The sequence below is a fragment of the Prionailurus viverrinus genome, chromosome B2, assembly GCF_022837055.1.
Source record: "Prionailurus viverrinus isolate Anna chromosome B2, UM_Priviv_1.0, whole genome shotgun sequence".
Classification (NCBI taxonomy): Eukaryota; Metazoa; Chordata; class Mammalia; order Carnivora; family Felidae; genus Prionailurus; species Prionailurus viverrinus.
Window position 1 is genome coordinate 115,343,276 of NC_062565.1, and position 15,031 is coordinate 115,358,306.

The 15,031-nt window shown below is 39.9% G+C and overlaps 1 protein-coding gene across 1 annotated transcript in view; it reads right to left on the reverse strand.

Moving 5' to 3' along the window:
• The window catches only part of SOGA3 (SOGA family member 3), a 61,291-nt gene that overhangs the window by 13,254 nt on the left and 33,006 nt on the right, over window positions 1–15,031 (reverse strand). The window contains exons 4-6 of the mRNA XM_047860445.1: window positions 14,475–14,546; window positions 7,747–8,922; window positions 6,007–6,313 (exon numbers count right to left, since the gene is read on the reverse strand). Coding sequence (XP_047716401.1) covers window positions 6,203–6,313; window positions 7,747–8,922; window positions 14,475–14,546 — 1,359 coding nt within the window. The 3' untranslated portion in view covers window positions 6,007–6,202. The remainder of the gene's footprint in view (window positions 1–6,006; window positions 6,314–7,746; window positions 8,923–14,474; window positions 14,547–15,031) is intronic.

A 15,031-nucleotide genomic window follows, 5' to 3' on the forward strand; every position in this document is an offset into this window, starting at 1 on the left:
TATGAACTGAGCTTGAATTATGGTTTAGAACATTCTAAAACACAACATGAATACTTTTTAAAACGCTGAATAACTGCTAAAATTCACTATATATTCTTATATCACAGTAAAGTTTATATTTATAAAATTTTGTGATTTTTATTTTCAGATATTGAGTTTTGATGGTACCCTATTTTGAAAAATAGCTATAGAAAAACTTATACAACTATGAACCAAAAGCATTTTGTAATTTTAACAATGAAACTGAATAATCAGGAAATGTCAGCATATTTAAGTTTATTAAATATAAACATCTGAGATATACAGTGAAGCTCTTTAGGACGATATAGACTGGCTTAACAACGGGCAGTGAAAAGTAGAAATTTCTGAATTTCTCCTCTTTTTTTTTTTTATTTTTTTTATTTTTTTTATTTAAAAAAAAATTTTTTTTTTAACGTTTATTTATTTTTGGGACAGAGAGAGACAGAGCATGAACGGGGGAGGGGCAGAGAGAGAGGGAGACACAGAATCGGAAACGGGCTCCAGGCTCCGAGCCATCAGCCCAGAGCCCGACGCAGGGCTCGAACTCACAGACCGTGAGATCGTGACCTGGTTGAAGTCGGACGCTTAACCGACTGCGCCACCCAGGCGCCCCTTTCTCCTCTTTTTTTAAAGAGGTGGTTGTCACCCCTACTGCTCCTATTCTCTGATCAAGTGAAGTTATAACAGTACTTGAAAGTTGCTCCTGGAAATGTTTAAAAATTAACTCACAGCTTCACTAGGAAAGTCACAGAGTTATTTTAAAACTGAGAGTGAGTAGTGTAGAGTGAGTGACTGAGTCTCTAAGCAGAGAAGGCATGGATTGAAATGTATTTATTAGGTTCTATGGAAAGGATCTTAAAAGATTCTATGATTCTGAACAGACTGTCAGAAGGACTAACATTTAAAACAGCTACCATCACTTCCCCGTGTCCCAACTGATCACACAAAAGTACTACTGAGAAGCATTTGGTATGTTATCACATTTATTATTGCCTCTATAAAGGATTTCCTGTCATGTCCAGGCCATAAAGCTTTCTTACTCTGTATGAGTTTCCCTTTGGAATCCCACAAGCTATTGAGAATACCAGGACGTACTCAAAGGTTAATCTAATCAAAATATGGATGCAATCACTTCCCCTACCAAAGCTAGTTCAAAACTACAGAGAATCAAAATGATCTCTCATTAGACCTGATTGGTTTATAACTAGAGTTTAAGCAGTAGTGTCTTCGTGAATACTATTTTTGAGTTGTACCAAATTCCAGCAGTTTAACGAGCAGCCAACTTTTCTCACTTTGTGATATCATCCTCCACTACATTCTCCTCAGTCCTTGCATTCAGTGAGTGCATCTGACCTGAAGCATGACTCCGAGATGGAAGCAGGCTGTAGTTCTACTGGAAGACAGCTGCAAATGCTGCCCCAATATGGAGTTCAGACTTAGTTACCAAGCTGACATTCCCTGGCAGCCGATTAAATAACCATATCCTACTCTACCACACGAATTGAAGTGAAAGTTGGAGAATGCAGGCCAATACACATTCCAGGCTCAGCACTGAATTTTCCTTTGTTTTATGAGTTTGAGTAGTTCTGCTTAAAAATAGCCAACTAAATTTTTTTCTTAAATCCAGGCCAAATTACCAAAGACACTCCTTCCTACGCCCAAGAATGTGCATGCAAGGGAATTTTCTACAACAAGGTTTACTTGTTTGAATTATCTTCAGATCTAAGGATGAGGCTGGTGTTTTGATCAGCCCAGACCTGTCTTGGTTAGCCTCTCCTTTCTTATTCAGGCCACAAGACATGTTGAGGTATATGTAGCACCCCTGTATTTGTTTATTTACAGTATCATTCCATCCAAGAAAGCCTCAGGATTTTATTGTTTTCTTGGGGAAATCTAACATGCTGTCAAGTGTCCAAAATAAATTGCAACCATGAGCCTTTTTGTTTTTACACTGGTTTTACACTTAAACAATTAGCTGTTTACATATCTGTCCTGGTCAGGCAACCAATAAAAAGTGCTAAAAGAGTAAAAACCAAATTTTACTTTGTACCTAACAGCCATCAGTTTACAATGTTTGTTAAACAGACAAAGGATCTATGTAATCTGCTGCATTATCACATCTCTTGTGTATGCTTTCTCATCTTGGTTTGGATGGTAGAGTCAGTTGGCACTCATCATTCCCAGAGCGTTTGTAGTGCACCACATGGGAAGCTTTGTGGCAGAGATAACTGTATAAAAATCCACAAAATGGTAGATTGTCAGGGTGTATGTGTGGGGTCATCTTGAGGCTTTAACGGAGCGCATGCATGTGCCTATATCACCAGGTGTGTGCATGACCCTGCACATACACACTGCCCATGTTCATTTTCCTTTCTGTCATATATTATTCCTATTTGTCTACTCTGATTATGTATGTTGATTTTGAGAACCTGTATTTAGAGTTTTCTAACACTGCACCACTGTGGAATTAGAACCACTTTGTCATAGTGGCAAGGGCACATAATGAAACTTTAAGGTCTACTCAAACCTAGACAACTTTTGATTGTATATAATGGGTATCACATAGCTTACCCTAGGTTTGGTTTAAGCTGTGTGTACATATTTTAGATAACTCAAACATCTTAAGAAATGATTCTTCAGGGTTTAAGACAATACAAATACCTGGACTCAAAAATTCAGTTTCAGTTAGTGAGGTAGGGCCTCAATTTTAGAAACATACCAGGAATGCTGGTGTGCAGATAGGATTGAAAACCACTGATCTAGATACTTAGTTCTTGATCCTTCTTCTCACAATAAAGAAAGTTAAAATTCTCAAGCCTGTTTCTTAAAGCCACACAGTGTAGTTCATATCCATGATACTTCTGAAGTGAACATGTGCACTGCATATCATGCTTCATCAGAGGGACAATATTAACAATTTGGGTGGGACAATTATTTGAGATTATGACTCGTTTCCTCTTACTGCCAATGGAGCTTCTCCATCATTGTCACAACTTATAACACCTCCATTAACCACCAAATGTTCCATAAGTACCTGAGAATCATTGCTTTGGTGGATGTATCTGGCTTCAAAGGCAATAAACATTTCAGATACATTTCAGCCATTAAATATTTACTTTCAGTTCTGTTGACAAAATGGTCTCGCTGAGATGGCAGACTTGAGGCTTATCACGGATCTAACACACAGACTTTGATATTTAAAGTGGTTGTTTCCACTGAGATTTTTTTGTAAAGTAAACTTGAATGATTTGATCGAATCAGTGATTGAATGATTGATTAAATATAGCATTTACCTTATTTCATTTCTTCTTGTCATTAAGTTCTTTTTTTTTTTTTTTAAGTTTATCCATTTATTTTGAGAGAGAGTGCATATGAGCAGGAGAGGGGCAGAGAGAGAGAGAGAGAGAGAGAAAGAACTCCAAGCAGACTCCGTGCTGTCAGTAAAGAGCCATACACAGAGCTTGATCTCGTGGCTGTGAGATCTGAGTTAAGATCAAGAGTCAGATGCTTAACTGAGCCACCCAAGTGGCTCATGACGTTCTACCTAGCCTTTTGAAATTTGTTTCGTTTAATGTTTATCTATTTTTGAGAGACAGAGACAAGACAGAGAGTGAGTGGGGGAGGCACAGAAAGAGAGAGGGAGACACAGAATCTGAAGCAGGCTCCAGGATCCCAGCTTTCAGCACAGAGCCTGATGTGGGGCTTAAACTCATGAACCATGAGATCAGGACCTGAGCCAAAGTCAGGCGCTTAATTGACTGAGCCACCAGGCGTCCCATCTACCTAGCCTTTTGAATCTCTAAGATGAAAAGTCAGAAGTACATAGTGACAGATTCTGTTGACTAACTACTCCTCACTCCAGATCTCTCTTCCTTCCAGAATAAAACAAAATAAAAACCAAAAAGAAATTTACAAACATGGAGATTAAGAGCAGTTATTTTTAGTACAATTTTGTGCTTTATAGAATTAAATGAAATTTAACATACAATTTTCAGTTCTCAATAAATGTTAGCTATTATTTATTATCATCATCTAGTTATTTGATTGTTAAAGTAAGATGTATTTATGTTCTCTTTCAGCATCATGTAGATAAAGGATTAGGAGCAGGCTCTGACCAGATCTGGCAAAGCTATTTCATGTAAATGGATTACCTTCACTGTTAGAAAGCTCTCTAGAGGAGGTCCCTTTCTTCAACTTACTATTTATTTTAATTATTAGTAATTTATACATATTGAGATTTCCCTTGTAAGTTTAAATATATATATATATACATATATATATATATATCCATGTATTTTTAAAAGGATGTGGTTTTTCACTTATTTTTTCTTTTTTTCCCTTTTTTTCTTATTTTTTCTTTTCAAACTTTTATTTAAACCCTAGCGAGTTAACATGCAGGGCAATATTGGTTTGGGGAGTAGAATTTAGTGGTTCATCACTTTCATACAACACCCAGTGCTCATCATCACAAGTGTCCTCCTGAATACCTATCACCTATCTAGACCATCCCCCACTCACTTCCCTTCCTCAACTCTCAGTTTGTTTTCTATCTGTAAGAGTCTCTTATGGTTTATTTCCCTCTTTCTTCCCCCACCCCCATATGCTCATCTATTCTGTTTCTTAAATTTCACAGATGAGTGAAATCATTTGGTATTTGCCTTTCTCAGACAGACTTATTTCACTTAGCATAATACACTCTAGTTCCATCCGTGTCATTGCAAATGGCAAGATTTCATCTTTTTGATGGCTAATATTCCATTCCATCTTCTTTACTCATTTATCAGTCAGTGGACACTTGCACCCCAAAGTTCAAAAGCAACATTATAAATAATAGCCAAACTATGGAAAGAACCCAAGTGTTCATCAACTGATGACTGAATAAGAGCAGTTATTTTAAACTGAATTGTCAACTATTGTGAAGTTTTTTCCCTTCTTCCTCTTCTTCTTCTTTTTAATTAATACTCAAAGGGAAATGGAGGTACTGGGGGATGAGGATTCAGGAGATTGTTACTACAACCAATTTTCGTAGTAGAGCAAAAATTTTCCAATGTTATTCTTGATGCTGAAGTGCAAGATACCTCACTTTACCACAGATTTTCGTATTCACCAACCAACCTGCAAACATTTCTGAGTACATAACTTCCACGAATGTTGGTATTTCTGAATCTTGGTGGCAGTGGTGCATTCCAGCTTTCTATTGGGTAAATAGTCGATAAGATGGACAGAATAGGACATTTCAGATATATGGAACCTATCTGGGCCATTTTAAGGATGAGGAGAAAGGGGGATGTTCAGTTTCACCTGAGTTTATACTAGAGATCCACTCCCGCTGGAACTCTGCTACTGGCCTTGGATTGCGATTTAATGAAATTCTAGAGAATGACCATATTTTCCTTACTCAACTGTCTGCTATGGAAGCAGTTCTGTGTGGTAATCTATTTATGATAGAGGACAGAACTCCAGACAACACATCTAATCAGCAATGAATGTCCAAGTATAATAGGTAAAGGCAGAAATGGCTGTTTTGACTGGAACTGGTTAAATGCAGTAGGAGGGCTATAACCATTTTCTCAATGAACTAAGGCCTAATTCACTCTCATGCTTCTGAACACATCTTTTTAGACAGAATACCACCAGCATTGCAATAAACTATTGAGTTTCTGTGATGGTCACATTTCATTTGTTCACCATAGTTTTCATTGCCATTTACTGGATATCAAAACTAGTTAGTCTGATAGAATCTAGCAAAGTTACTTTATAAATCTGTCTATATTTTGAAATGTGACACCAACTCGTGAATGTCAGAGTCATTCTACTGACATTCAGTAGTCAGTACTGAATAGTCAACTACTGAGAAATAACTGACAGACTTAGTCAATTTTTACAACCATTCTTACGATTATTTATCAAGAAGAGTACAGCTTAACATGCAAAAGAAAAATATTACAATGACTTATATAAAAAAAGTCACAATTACGTCCTTACCTGAAATACTTTAATGCTTGGGCTTCTTATTGAATTTGGTAGTGGTAAGAGGTGTCTTTTTAAAGAAATAAGCAGTCTTCAGTGTTTTTATAGCATTGATTACTACAGAAATTATACTTCTTTTACTTCTTGTCTTGAAGGGTGAACAAAATAAACAAACTGAAAATACTACAATGAATGGTAAATGATGAAAGATTTACAGTACAAAAAACAGTGTAAAAAGGAAGACAAGTTTAAATATTGTTGTGTAAGAAAGTGATGAAAATAATACAAGAATGAGAATAAGTAAAATGATAGGCTGGAACATCTGGGAAGGTAAATGCAGAGACAAAGAGAAGAGTTAATTAATAATAATTTTTAAAACTTAAATTTATATTAACTAATCTAAGCATTCGTCCAATTTAAGATGAAGAACCCTCCCTTAAGCCTAGACTTACAAAATCTGAAACCTCTTATTATTATACACAGTGCTTTCTCCCACTCTGATCTCTATTTTTTCCCCCTGAAGGTACAATTGAAAACCCACATGCTCAACGTGTTCAAAAATCTGCTACAAGGAAACTAAAAACCAACTATTTGACATAATTAGAGAAAAAAAAATAAGCTTTAACATTTCAAAATCCAACAAGTTGTATCATAAAACTTTTTCTTTCATAGCAAAGCAGAGCAACATGCAAGGTAAATAAGCAATAGGGTTGCAATTTTTCTAGTTGTGACTAACAGGCAGTTAATTTAATGTCATGCTTCTGTGTAGAGACTGATTTTTGAGTGTAAATCTCTTGCGTGTCTTAAAAGCCATGCATGCGCTTGTACTTCCGTGGCTTCTCCAATGGATACTGGACAGGAGGCTTGCCAGAGAGGTAGCAGTGCCTATGTTTTACAAATTCTCTTTTATGTGGTTAATTCTGACAAAATGCATGGGTCTTTGGCCACCATACCTGGCTAGAGCAGCTCAGTCCAATTCATCAGTTGTGCCTCTACAAATTAGGATGAAGGAAAAATGCTGGTTTTCCCTGTTCGGGAATAGTTATTACTATTTCTTTGAATTAGCGTTGTGTTAAAGCTAACGTAAAACACTCCTTCCCCAGTCCTGAGATTCTCAGCTAGAGAGCTGGCAGTGATGTGTTTCTAGAAATAATGATCATGTTACCACCATTCGTGGCAAAGGAGAGGCTTCCAGTTTTTCCTCTTGGTGGGGCTCTAGACACAATATCACCTCTCTTTACTGCGTGTTTGTACATCTGTCAGTAGTTATACAATACTCCTGGATATTTAGTAATGAAAAAAAAAAATTACTTTAAACCCAACTTGAATCTTGGGTTTAATCTTGAACCTGCAAATCTACAACTGAAGATTCCCATTTGGGATCTTCTTGCAGCTTGATCAGTTAGAATCAGTAGAGTAGTACCGAACATGCTGACAAATAATGATGTATCTTCAACATCCTTTAATCTTGACACAAAAACTGAGGGGGTGTGTGCACATTTCCTTTTTAAACACAACAGCGGGGAGGTCGTTACTAAGTGACTGGGTTATGGAGACCTGAGGCCTGAAGAAGGACAGTGTGAGAAAACAGTGTGCTGTGGGGCCACCAAGCCCAGTGAGGCTCTGAGCGGGGGGAAGGGGGGGGGGTCCCTAAAGCGGGGCGTGGAGGTCGGTGCGCGGAGACGCCCCGCCAGGGACCACGAATCCGCGGACCTGCCTCGCCATCGCCGTGGCTCGCAATAGGCAGAACTGTACCTGACTCACGGATATGGGCTCCTCGGCGCCGCGGTCTTCCGCAGACTTGGGCACCTCCAGGCGGTCGATGAAGGTCTGCAGCTCCTTGCGGAAGGCTTTCATCTGCGCGTTGATGCGGTAGAGCAGCTCGTGCTCGCGGATGCGGCTGCCGTCGTCCTCCTCATCCATCAGTCCGAACAGGTCCCCGTTGGCCACGTAGATGCGGGCCTCGGTGATGATGGTGCTGGTGTCGGCGATGAGCCGGTCGATGGTCTTGCCCAGGCGCTCGGCCTCCGAGCGGATGTCCTTCATCTGCTGCCGGTCGGAGAAGCTCTTGGGCCAGGGCCCGGGCGCCGGGTAGAAGGAGCGGGTGGGCGTCAGGCAGCGGATGTTGCGCACCTCCTCCGAGTCGCTCTCGCCGCCGATGGGCCCTTCGCGCTTGCGGTGCGGCGGCCGCGAGTCGTCGTCGCTCTCCTTCTTGCCCGCGTCGCTCTCGGCGTCGCTGTCGCGGGGGCTGCCGCGGATGCCCAGGTGCGAGGCCAAGTCGTAGCGCTGCATGTTGGACATAAGCACGCGGTTCTCGTACTGCAGCTGCATGACCTTGCCGCTGAGCTCGTTGATCTGCAGGCGTGCCGCCTTCAGCTCCTCCTGCAGAGCCTCGGTCTTGGCGCTGTCGTGGTGCCGCACGCTCTCGTGGCCGCCGGACTTGTACTTGTACTTGTTGAGCTCCGCCGTGATGCGCTTGTTCTGCTCCTCCAGGTCGGCCACGTTCCGCCGCAGCAGCTCCGTCTCGTCTTCCACCAGCTGCAGGTGCTGCCGCAGCTCCGACAGGGATTCGCTCTGCTCCCTCATGAGGGGGTTGGCCGAGCCGTTGAAGTCGTCCCCCCTCAGGTCGTCCAGTTCGGCCTTCAGGCCTCTGTTCTCCACCTCCAGTTCGACGATTTTCCTGCCCAGGATGTTGGCTTCTTCCTCCACCAGTCGCAGCCGCAGCTTGAGTTCAGCCTCCCTGGTGCTGGGAGGGCCCCCCGCTTCTCCTTTGGGCAGAGGACTGTCCAGATCCCCATAAAAGGATCTGTACTTCTGAAGCTCGTGTTCGAATCTGTCCTTTTCTTTATCAATCTTGGCCATCTTCTTTCTCATCAAAGCGGCTTCTTCCTTCACGAACTGCAGCTGGCATTTTAGATCTTCATTGTCCTCCTCATTTGAGGAAAAGAAGGGAAGAGGAATAGATCATTTTATGTAAATCGAGAAAACAAAGAGGACACCTGCAAAAATAATGGCTTTTTCTTGTAATTAAGATTCAACGAGAGAGAGACAAAGCACGAAAGAAAAGTAGATGACGTATACTTTCTACAAATCATTTAAAATTATTTGGCAGATAAACAATTAGGACAATAGCACATCCTGGAAACAAACAGAGAAAGAAATATAAAAAGGGAAACACTGTGGTCATCACTATTCAGCGATTATCAAATGTTGTAACTGCACACAACTGTTGGGATGTCATTTCAATAACGTTTGTTTCGTATGTTTTACATGATATGAATTCCCCTGTCTATAAATATATGTGAAACCTATTCCCTGGAAGGAACGTGGACTTAACATGCACTCACTGCCATTTACTGAGCACTGACTCTCAGCCATTTTCTGTAAAGTTCTTTATACATGTGACCTAATTTAATGTTAGTAAACTTACTAAGTGGTATTCATTGAAATACTTGGTTTAAAGATGTTCAATAACTTGTTCAAGGTTACAGAGCTGGTAAGTGGCAAAAGACAAAGATGAAATTTGAATTCATTTCTGCCTGATTCTCAAGCTTATGATCACTCTAAATGGTCAACGAGGGTAATCTCTTCTTCCATCTTTATTCAAAGCAGAATTGCCTTTTAAAGGCGTTAAACTAAGGGAATTTTAACACCGGCCTGGCACGTCCAAGGAGAAACTGGACAGTGTTTCATCCAGATCACTTGAAAAGTAAAATGTATTCCCCATCAGCCTGAAATGGATAAAGTTGGTTCTGTCTGGTAAATGGACGGTAGCACAGGCTCAGAGCTAATATCAAAGCACATTTGTCCGTGGACACATCTCCCAGAGACAGTTTCCCAAAACTCTCTTCTAAGTACATACTTTGGGTCACTTATGTAACTTCTGTGGGTTTTGTTTTCCTCATGTTTAAATGGAAATAAAAATGCCTTCCTTTCCCAGCCATGAGTCAGCGGTGCTTGAGATGAGTTTTGCTAAAGTAGCAGCAACCACTGGTGGTGAAGGTGAGAATAATAAGCTTCTGCCAGAGATGCTCATTAAATATGAGATGAAAGAGATGAAAAGATGGAAAGAGATGAAAGAGATGGAGAGAGCAGGGCACAGGTCTCCTGTCCTCCCATCTGCTAATGAGAATTAGTACGGAAGGGTTGAGAGCTGCTGAGTGTGCAGAGCCTGACCATCCCATTCTTTATATTATTATGCCCTGACATTAGCCCTGTGAGGAAGGTGATCTAGGTCTACTTTATAGAAAAGGGAGATGAGCTTCAGAGAGGTTAGTAAACCAGTAAAGCACAAGTTAATAAGTGACAGAGCACATCTGTATTCTGACTGATTCCAAAACTCTTATTCTTTCCACTGTACATGTTGCCTCTAGAAAAGCAGCCCAAGAAAAGAAAATTAGGATATTGGGGCAAAATTAAAAAAAAAATTTAGATGTGTTGGCCTGTATGCTTTCCTCTAGAAGAGGTTTAGAAGAAAGGACAGAAGCACAGAGAAAAGACAAGAGAGAACCTCAGGAGCACAGCAAGAGAGAAGAATGAGAATGTATGTCACAGGAAGAGCTGACATGAGAATCCATTTCACAAGGGAAGAGAGAAGGTGCTTTGCAAGAGACTATGTGTTGGGCCCTCACACTAATTCAGTGAGGATAAAAGCAAGGACACATTACAATGTTTAATAGCACAGCAACAGGAGGAGCAAAGAGAACCCTGATGTTTCCAGCTTAGGTGTCTTGATGGATGAGGCCACTAATAACAGGGATAGAGAATGAGCCAAGAGGAGCAGGTATGAACACAATATATCTAAGTGTATTAAACTGCTGTCTTTGAGGGATGTCAGTGGAGGGCCATCTAGTGGAAACATCTATCAACAGGCAAGTGGAATTTCAGGCCCAAGATGACAAAGATTATACTCTGACCCTGCAGAGACTTCAGGTCCGAAGGGGAGAACATGAGAATGAGTAGAGGTGACGGTTGAAGCTATGACAATGGCTTTGAAAGCAACCAAAGAGAGGAGGAAAAGAGAGACCCAGAAGAAATGGTTAAAGGTTTGGTGGGAGCAGGAGTCAAATATCATGTAAGAATTTGAAACGATGTTTGAATAGAAACGTGATGCAGCAGTATGCTTATCAAATATGCTTTTATATAGACTAGGCTTTGTTAGGAAGTAAGAGTAGGGGAGACCTGGGGGTTAGGTTGAGCTACACGTATGATAGAACTCCTTGATTGCAAGGCAAGGCATTTATTTGCTAGTAAAAAAAAAAAAAAAGTAAAATGCTGCAGTTTGAATCTAACCCAAACAGCAGTGGATGTGATATAAGCCACAGATTGGAGCAGAGTAACACCTTACTAGGCTATGTTAAGCAAGTATAAAAAAGAAGGATATCTGATTTGTGTATATGTAAGCTCTCCTGCCCAAAGGAATGAAAACATAAATATTATTTTAAGACTTGGACATATACTACATGTAACAAAGTCACTATGAGGGAAGGAGAATGATGGGCAGGATAGTCACTATTTTTTATTTGTTTAAAAGAAATCTTCTCAAGATACAAAATGATAGTTTCTGCAGTGCTGAGAACTTAAGAACCCTGTATGCTAATGTGCCCTGCAGGCTCAGCCTGTAACCTAACTATTATAGCTGCATTTGCAACTGAGCAGGGAAATACTGTATGTAAATGCTGAAAATGTTAAATCAGAGATGGTAGGGAAAGTGTCTGGTTGACAGTAACTGAGCAGTACATGCTTGCTCTCATTTTCCACAGTGAATGCTAGGCAAGAAACATTGTAATGCTTTGAAACGAGAAGCACGTTGCCTCTTATTTTTGTGTATGTTAAAGACATACTCTTGTTTTTAAAGTTGATTGATTTATTTATTTTGAGGCAGGGGGAGGGGCAGAGAGAGAGGGAGAGAGAAACCCAGAGTTTGCTCTGTCAGCATGGTGCCTGATGCAGTGCTCAATGTCACGAACCATGAGATCATGACATGAGCCGAAATCAAGAATTGGATGCTTAACCAACTGAGCCACCCCAGCACCCAAAGACTCACTCTTAAGAAAGTGCAAATGACCTGTGAAGAAGGGGAGCATAAAGATGATGAGGGACCAAAAGAAGTGAGAGGAGTCTGGCTTTGACTCAGCCACTGCCAGAAGCTACATTACACTCTAAATGAATTACATGCATTAAACTCATTTAATTTGTACAAGAATGCTCTATTACCATCCCATTTTATAGATGAGGAAACAAAGGCATAGAAAGAATAAGTAACTTATCTAAGGCCATACAGCTGGCATGCTACTGTTCTTAATTGTCACGCAAAACCATTTCTCAGTAAAGTCACTGTGCTGCTGAAGGAGCATGTAAACAATTCATCAGAGAAGCTGAAGCAAATAAAAATGAAGTACAAAGCTGTACAAATAATAGGAGGTTGAACCATATGAAACTGCTTGGGTCAAAATCACAGCATGTTGACAATTTCATTTGGCATAACCTAGCAAAAGGGGACACAGGAGTATCCAAAAGTGCGTATTGAACATGTGGCAGTGTCAGACACTAGATACACTGACAAGTTAAAGATGAATAACATGACCCATGACTACAATCTCCCCTGGCTAAGTATGGGAGCTGAATATGTAAACAAGAATTACAATAGAATGGGATGCTTGCAGTAATCTAAGAATCAATGGTCCTCAACCCTGACTGAGCAATAGAATGATCTGTGACTACTTTATAATTGAAATCTCCCACCCGAGACAGTTCCGACCAATCTGCTGGGGTGGGTTTTTAAAAACCCTACAGGTAATAATCTCTGAAAATAAATGAACCGGAAACACTAGCAGGGACTTCAAAGGCCACAACAGCATACTTAGGAATTTCCCAGGCATTTGGGCCATGACATAACAACTGGTGGACTGCAATGTTTCTTGACTGCTGTAAGATCCCAGGTCCCACTAACAAACTGATGAAAGCTGTGGATGTCTTTTACAGAAAGGTACCCAAGTGCACATGGAGTGGGAGGGTCATAGAGTTAGAAACAAACAAGTTAGAAACAAAAGAGTTAGAAACAGATAAGCATTCCTGGATAAGAGTATGGTTGAAAAAAATAAATAAACTTTAACACAGGAAGTATAAGAATAGGCCACATGTGGGTTTTTAAAAAAGCAAACTGCTGATTAAAGCTGACTTAGGATTTTAGAACAGGGAGAATATAGCCCCTTCTCCTTCAATGAGGTGGAGAGAATTGATGGCAACATGTGAAATGATCCTTAGCAAAATACATGGAGACAGGTGGCTAAAGTTATGGCAAAGACAGAGTGAGAAAGTTGTAGTGATAGAGCATATTTGCATTTATTAAGGAAACCATGAGAAAGATAGAAAGTGGAGTAATGATCTTAATATGAGACTGTCTGGGATTTTTGAACTGCTGAAGTCTATCAATGTCCTTGTGCCAGAACCAGGAGAAATATTAACCAAGAACAGAGCAGGAAGAGAGAAGAAAAGGAAAGATAAACATTCATTATGCTGTGCTTTAAAAAAATGGAGGTAAACTTTTTCAAATTTTGGATATTTAAACATTGCTTCAGGTAAAATTATTATCTAATGAGAAAATGCCTTGTAAGAATTTTTTAAAAAGGTATGCTATAGTATGAGATTCCAACTTATGCAATTAAAAGTCCATGACTAGCCAAGTGTTTTTAGAGAGCCATAATGTCACTTCTGCCCCCAAATATTTCCTCTTCTGGCTTAAAATCTCCTTCATTACATCCATTAGTACCTTCTGCTCACCCTGAAAGCAGAGCTTTCAGAGTCTTTTCAGAGTCTTTACTGTGGCTATATTTCTAAAGTTCTTAACAAGCCCATGTTGAATACATTTTTTAAAAGATTTTATTTTAAAGTAATCTCAGCGCCCTATGTGGAGTTCAAACCCACAACCCCAAACCCCAAGATCAAGAATCTCATGCCCCACTGAGTCAGCCAGACACCCCTGAATACATCTTTTAAGTTTTATTTTTATTCCTTTGTTTCCTTTTTTTTTATTGCTTCTCTAATCACCGGCATAGATAATTACTTCCTTCTAGGGCTCTCATCACCAGCCTCTCTCTCCCCTCACCACCTCTTCCTACAACATTCCTTTCTTTACTCACTCCTAATGCTATAGGAACACCCATTCTATTGACTTTATTAATTATGAGTGAACAAGATTAGCCCCATGTGTACATTTCTCAAACACAGCAATACATAAGGTACAAATGGCATATTGCTATGTGCTTATTGTGTAAAAGCAATAATAGGGATGTTAGTTAGTGTTAACATTACACGCAACGATACTGAATGCTTTATACTGCCTGTATGTATAGTACATAATGGATGTAAACTTTCCTTTGCATGAGTGTATCTGGCTACCATGTCCACTTACAGACGAAGATCGTTATTATGTACATTTGCATAATACTTGATGTACCAGTTGAAATTTTACCTCCACATACCTCTGTGGGAGTCTGTTGAGTCTTTTTTTCGGATTTTGGCAAATCTTTGCTTCCTCTTCTTTTTAAGGATAGCTGAAACAAAGCAGGGATGTATTTAGTTTGGCGAACTATCATTTTAACTCCATGTTATGTTTTTAAGTGTCTAATGTCATGTGACCAAGCCAAGCCAAATAAAAAGTGTTAGTTCAATAATCATAAAGGAGGAAAAAACACCAAACCAGGTAGATTTTTTCTTTGGACTGGGAAATACTTCACAGTAGAAGAGTAAGTGGCAATCATCTAAATAATCTGAGGAAGGGCAGGAAATCTACCATGGAGCTGCAGAGAACAACCTGGATAAAATTCAGACTGATGACCCAATATGCGATATATTCCAAATGAAAGCAAATCCTTGTTAGCATTCTACATCACCGAAGGGGGGAAAAAAAAAGAGGAATAGGGTATTTCCAGTCAAAGGCAGGTTTCTATAAGCTTGTAAAGACAAACTTTTACTGGGTTTGTGTAGAATTGGAACAATTTTACTCTTTCCTCACCACACATCTACGCAAACAAATACA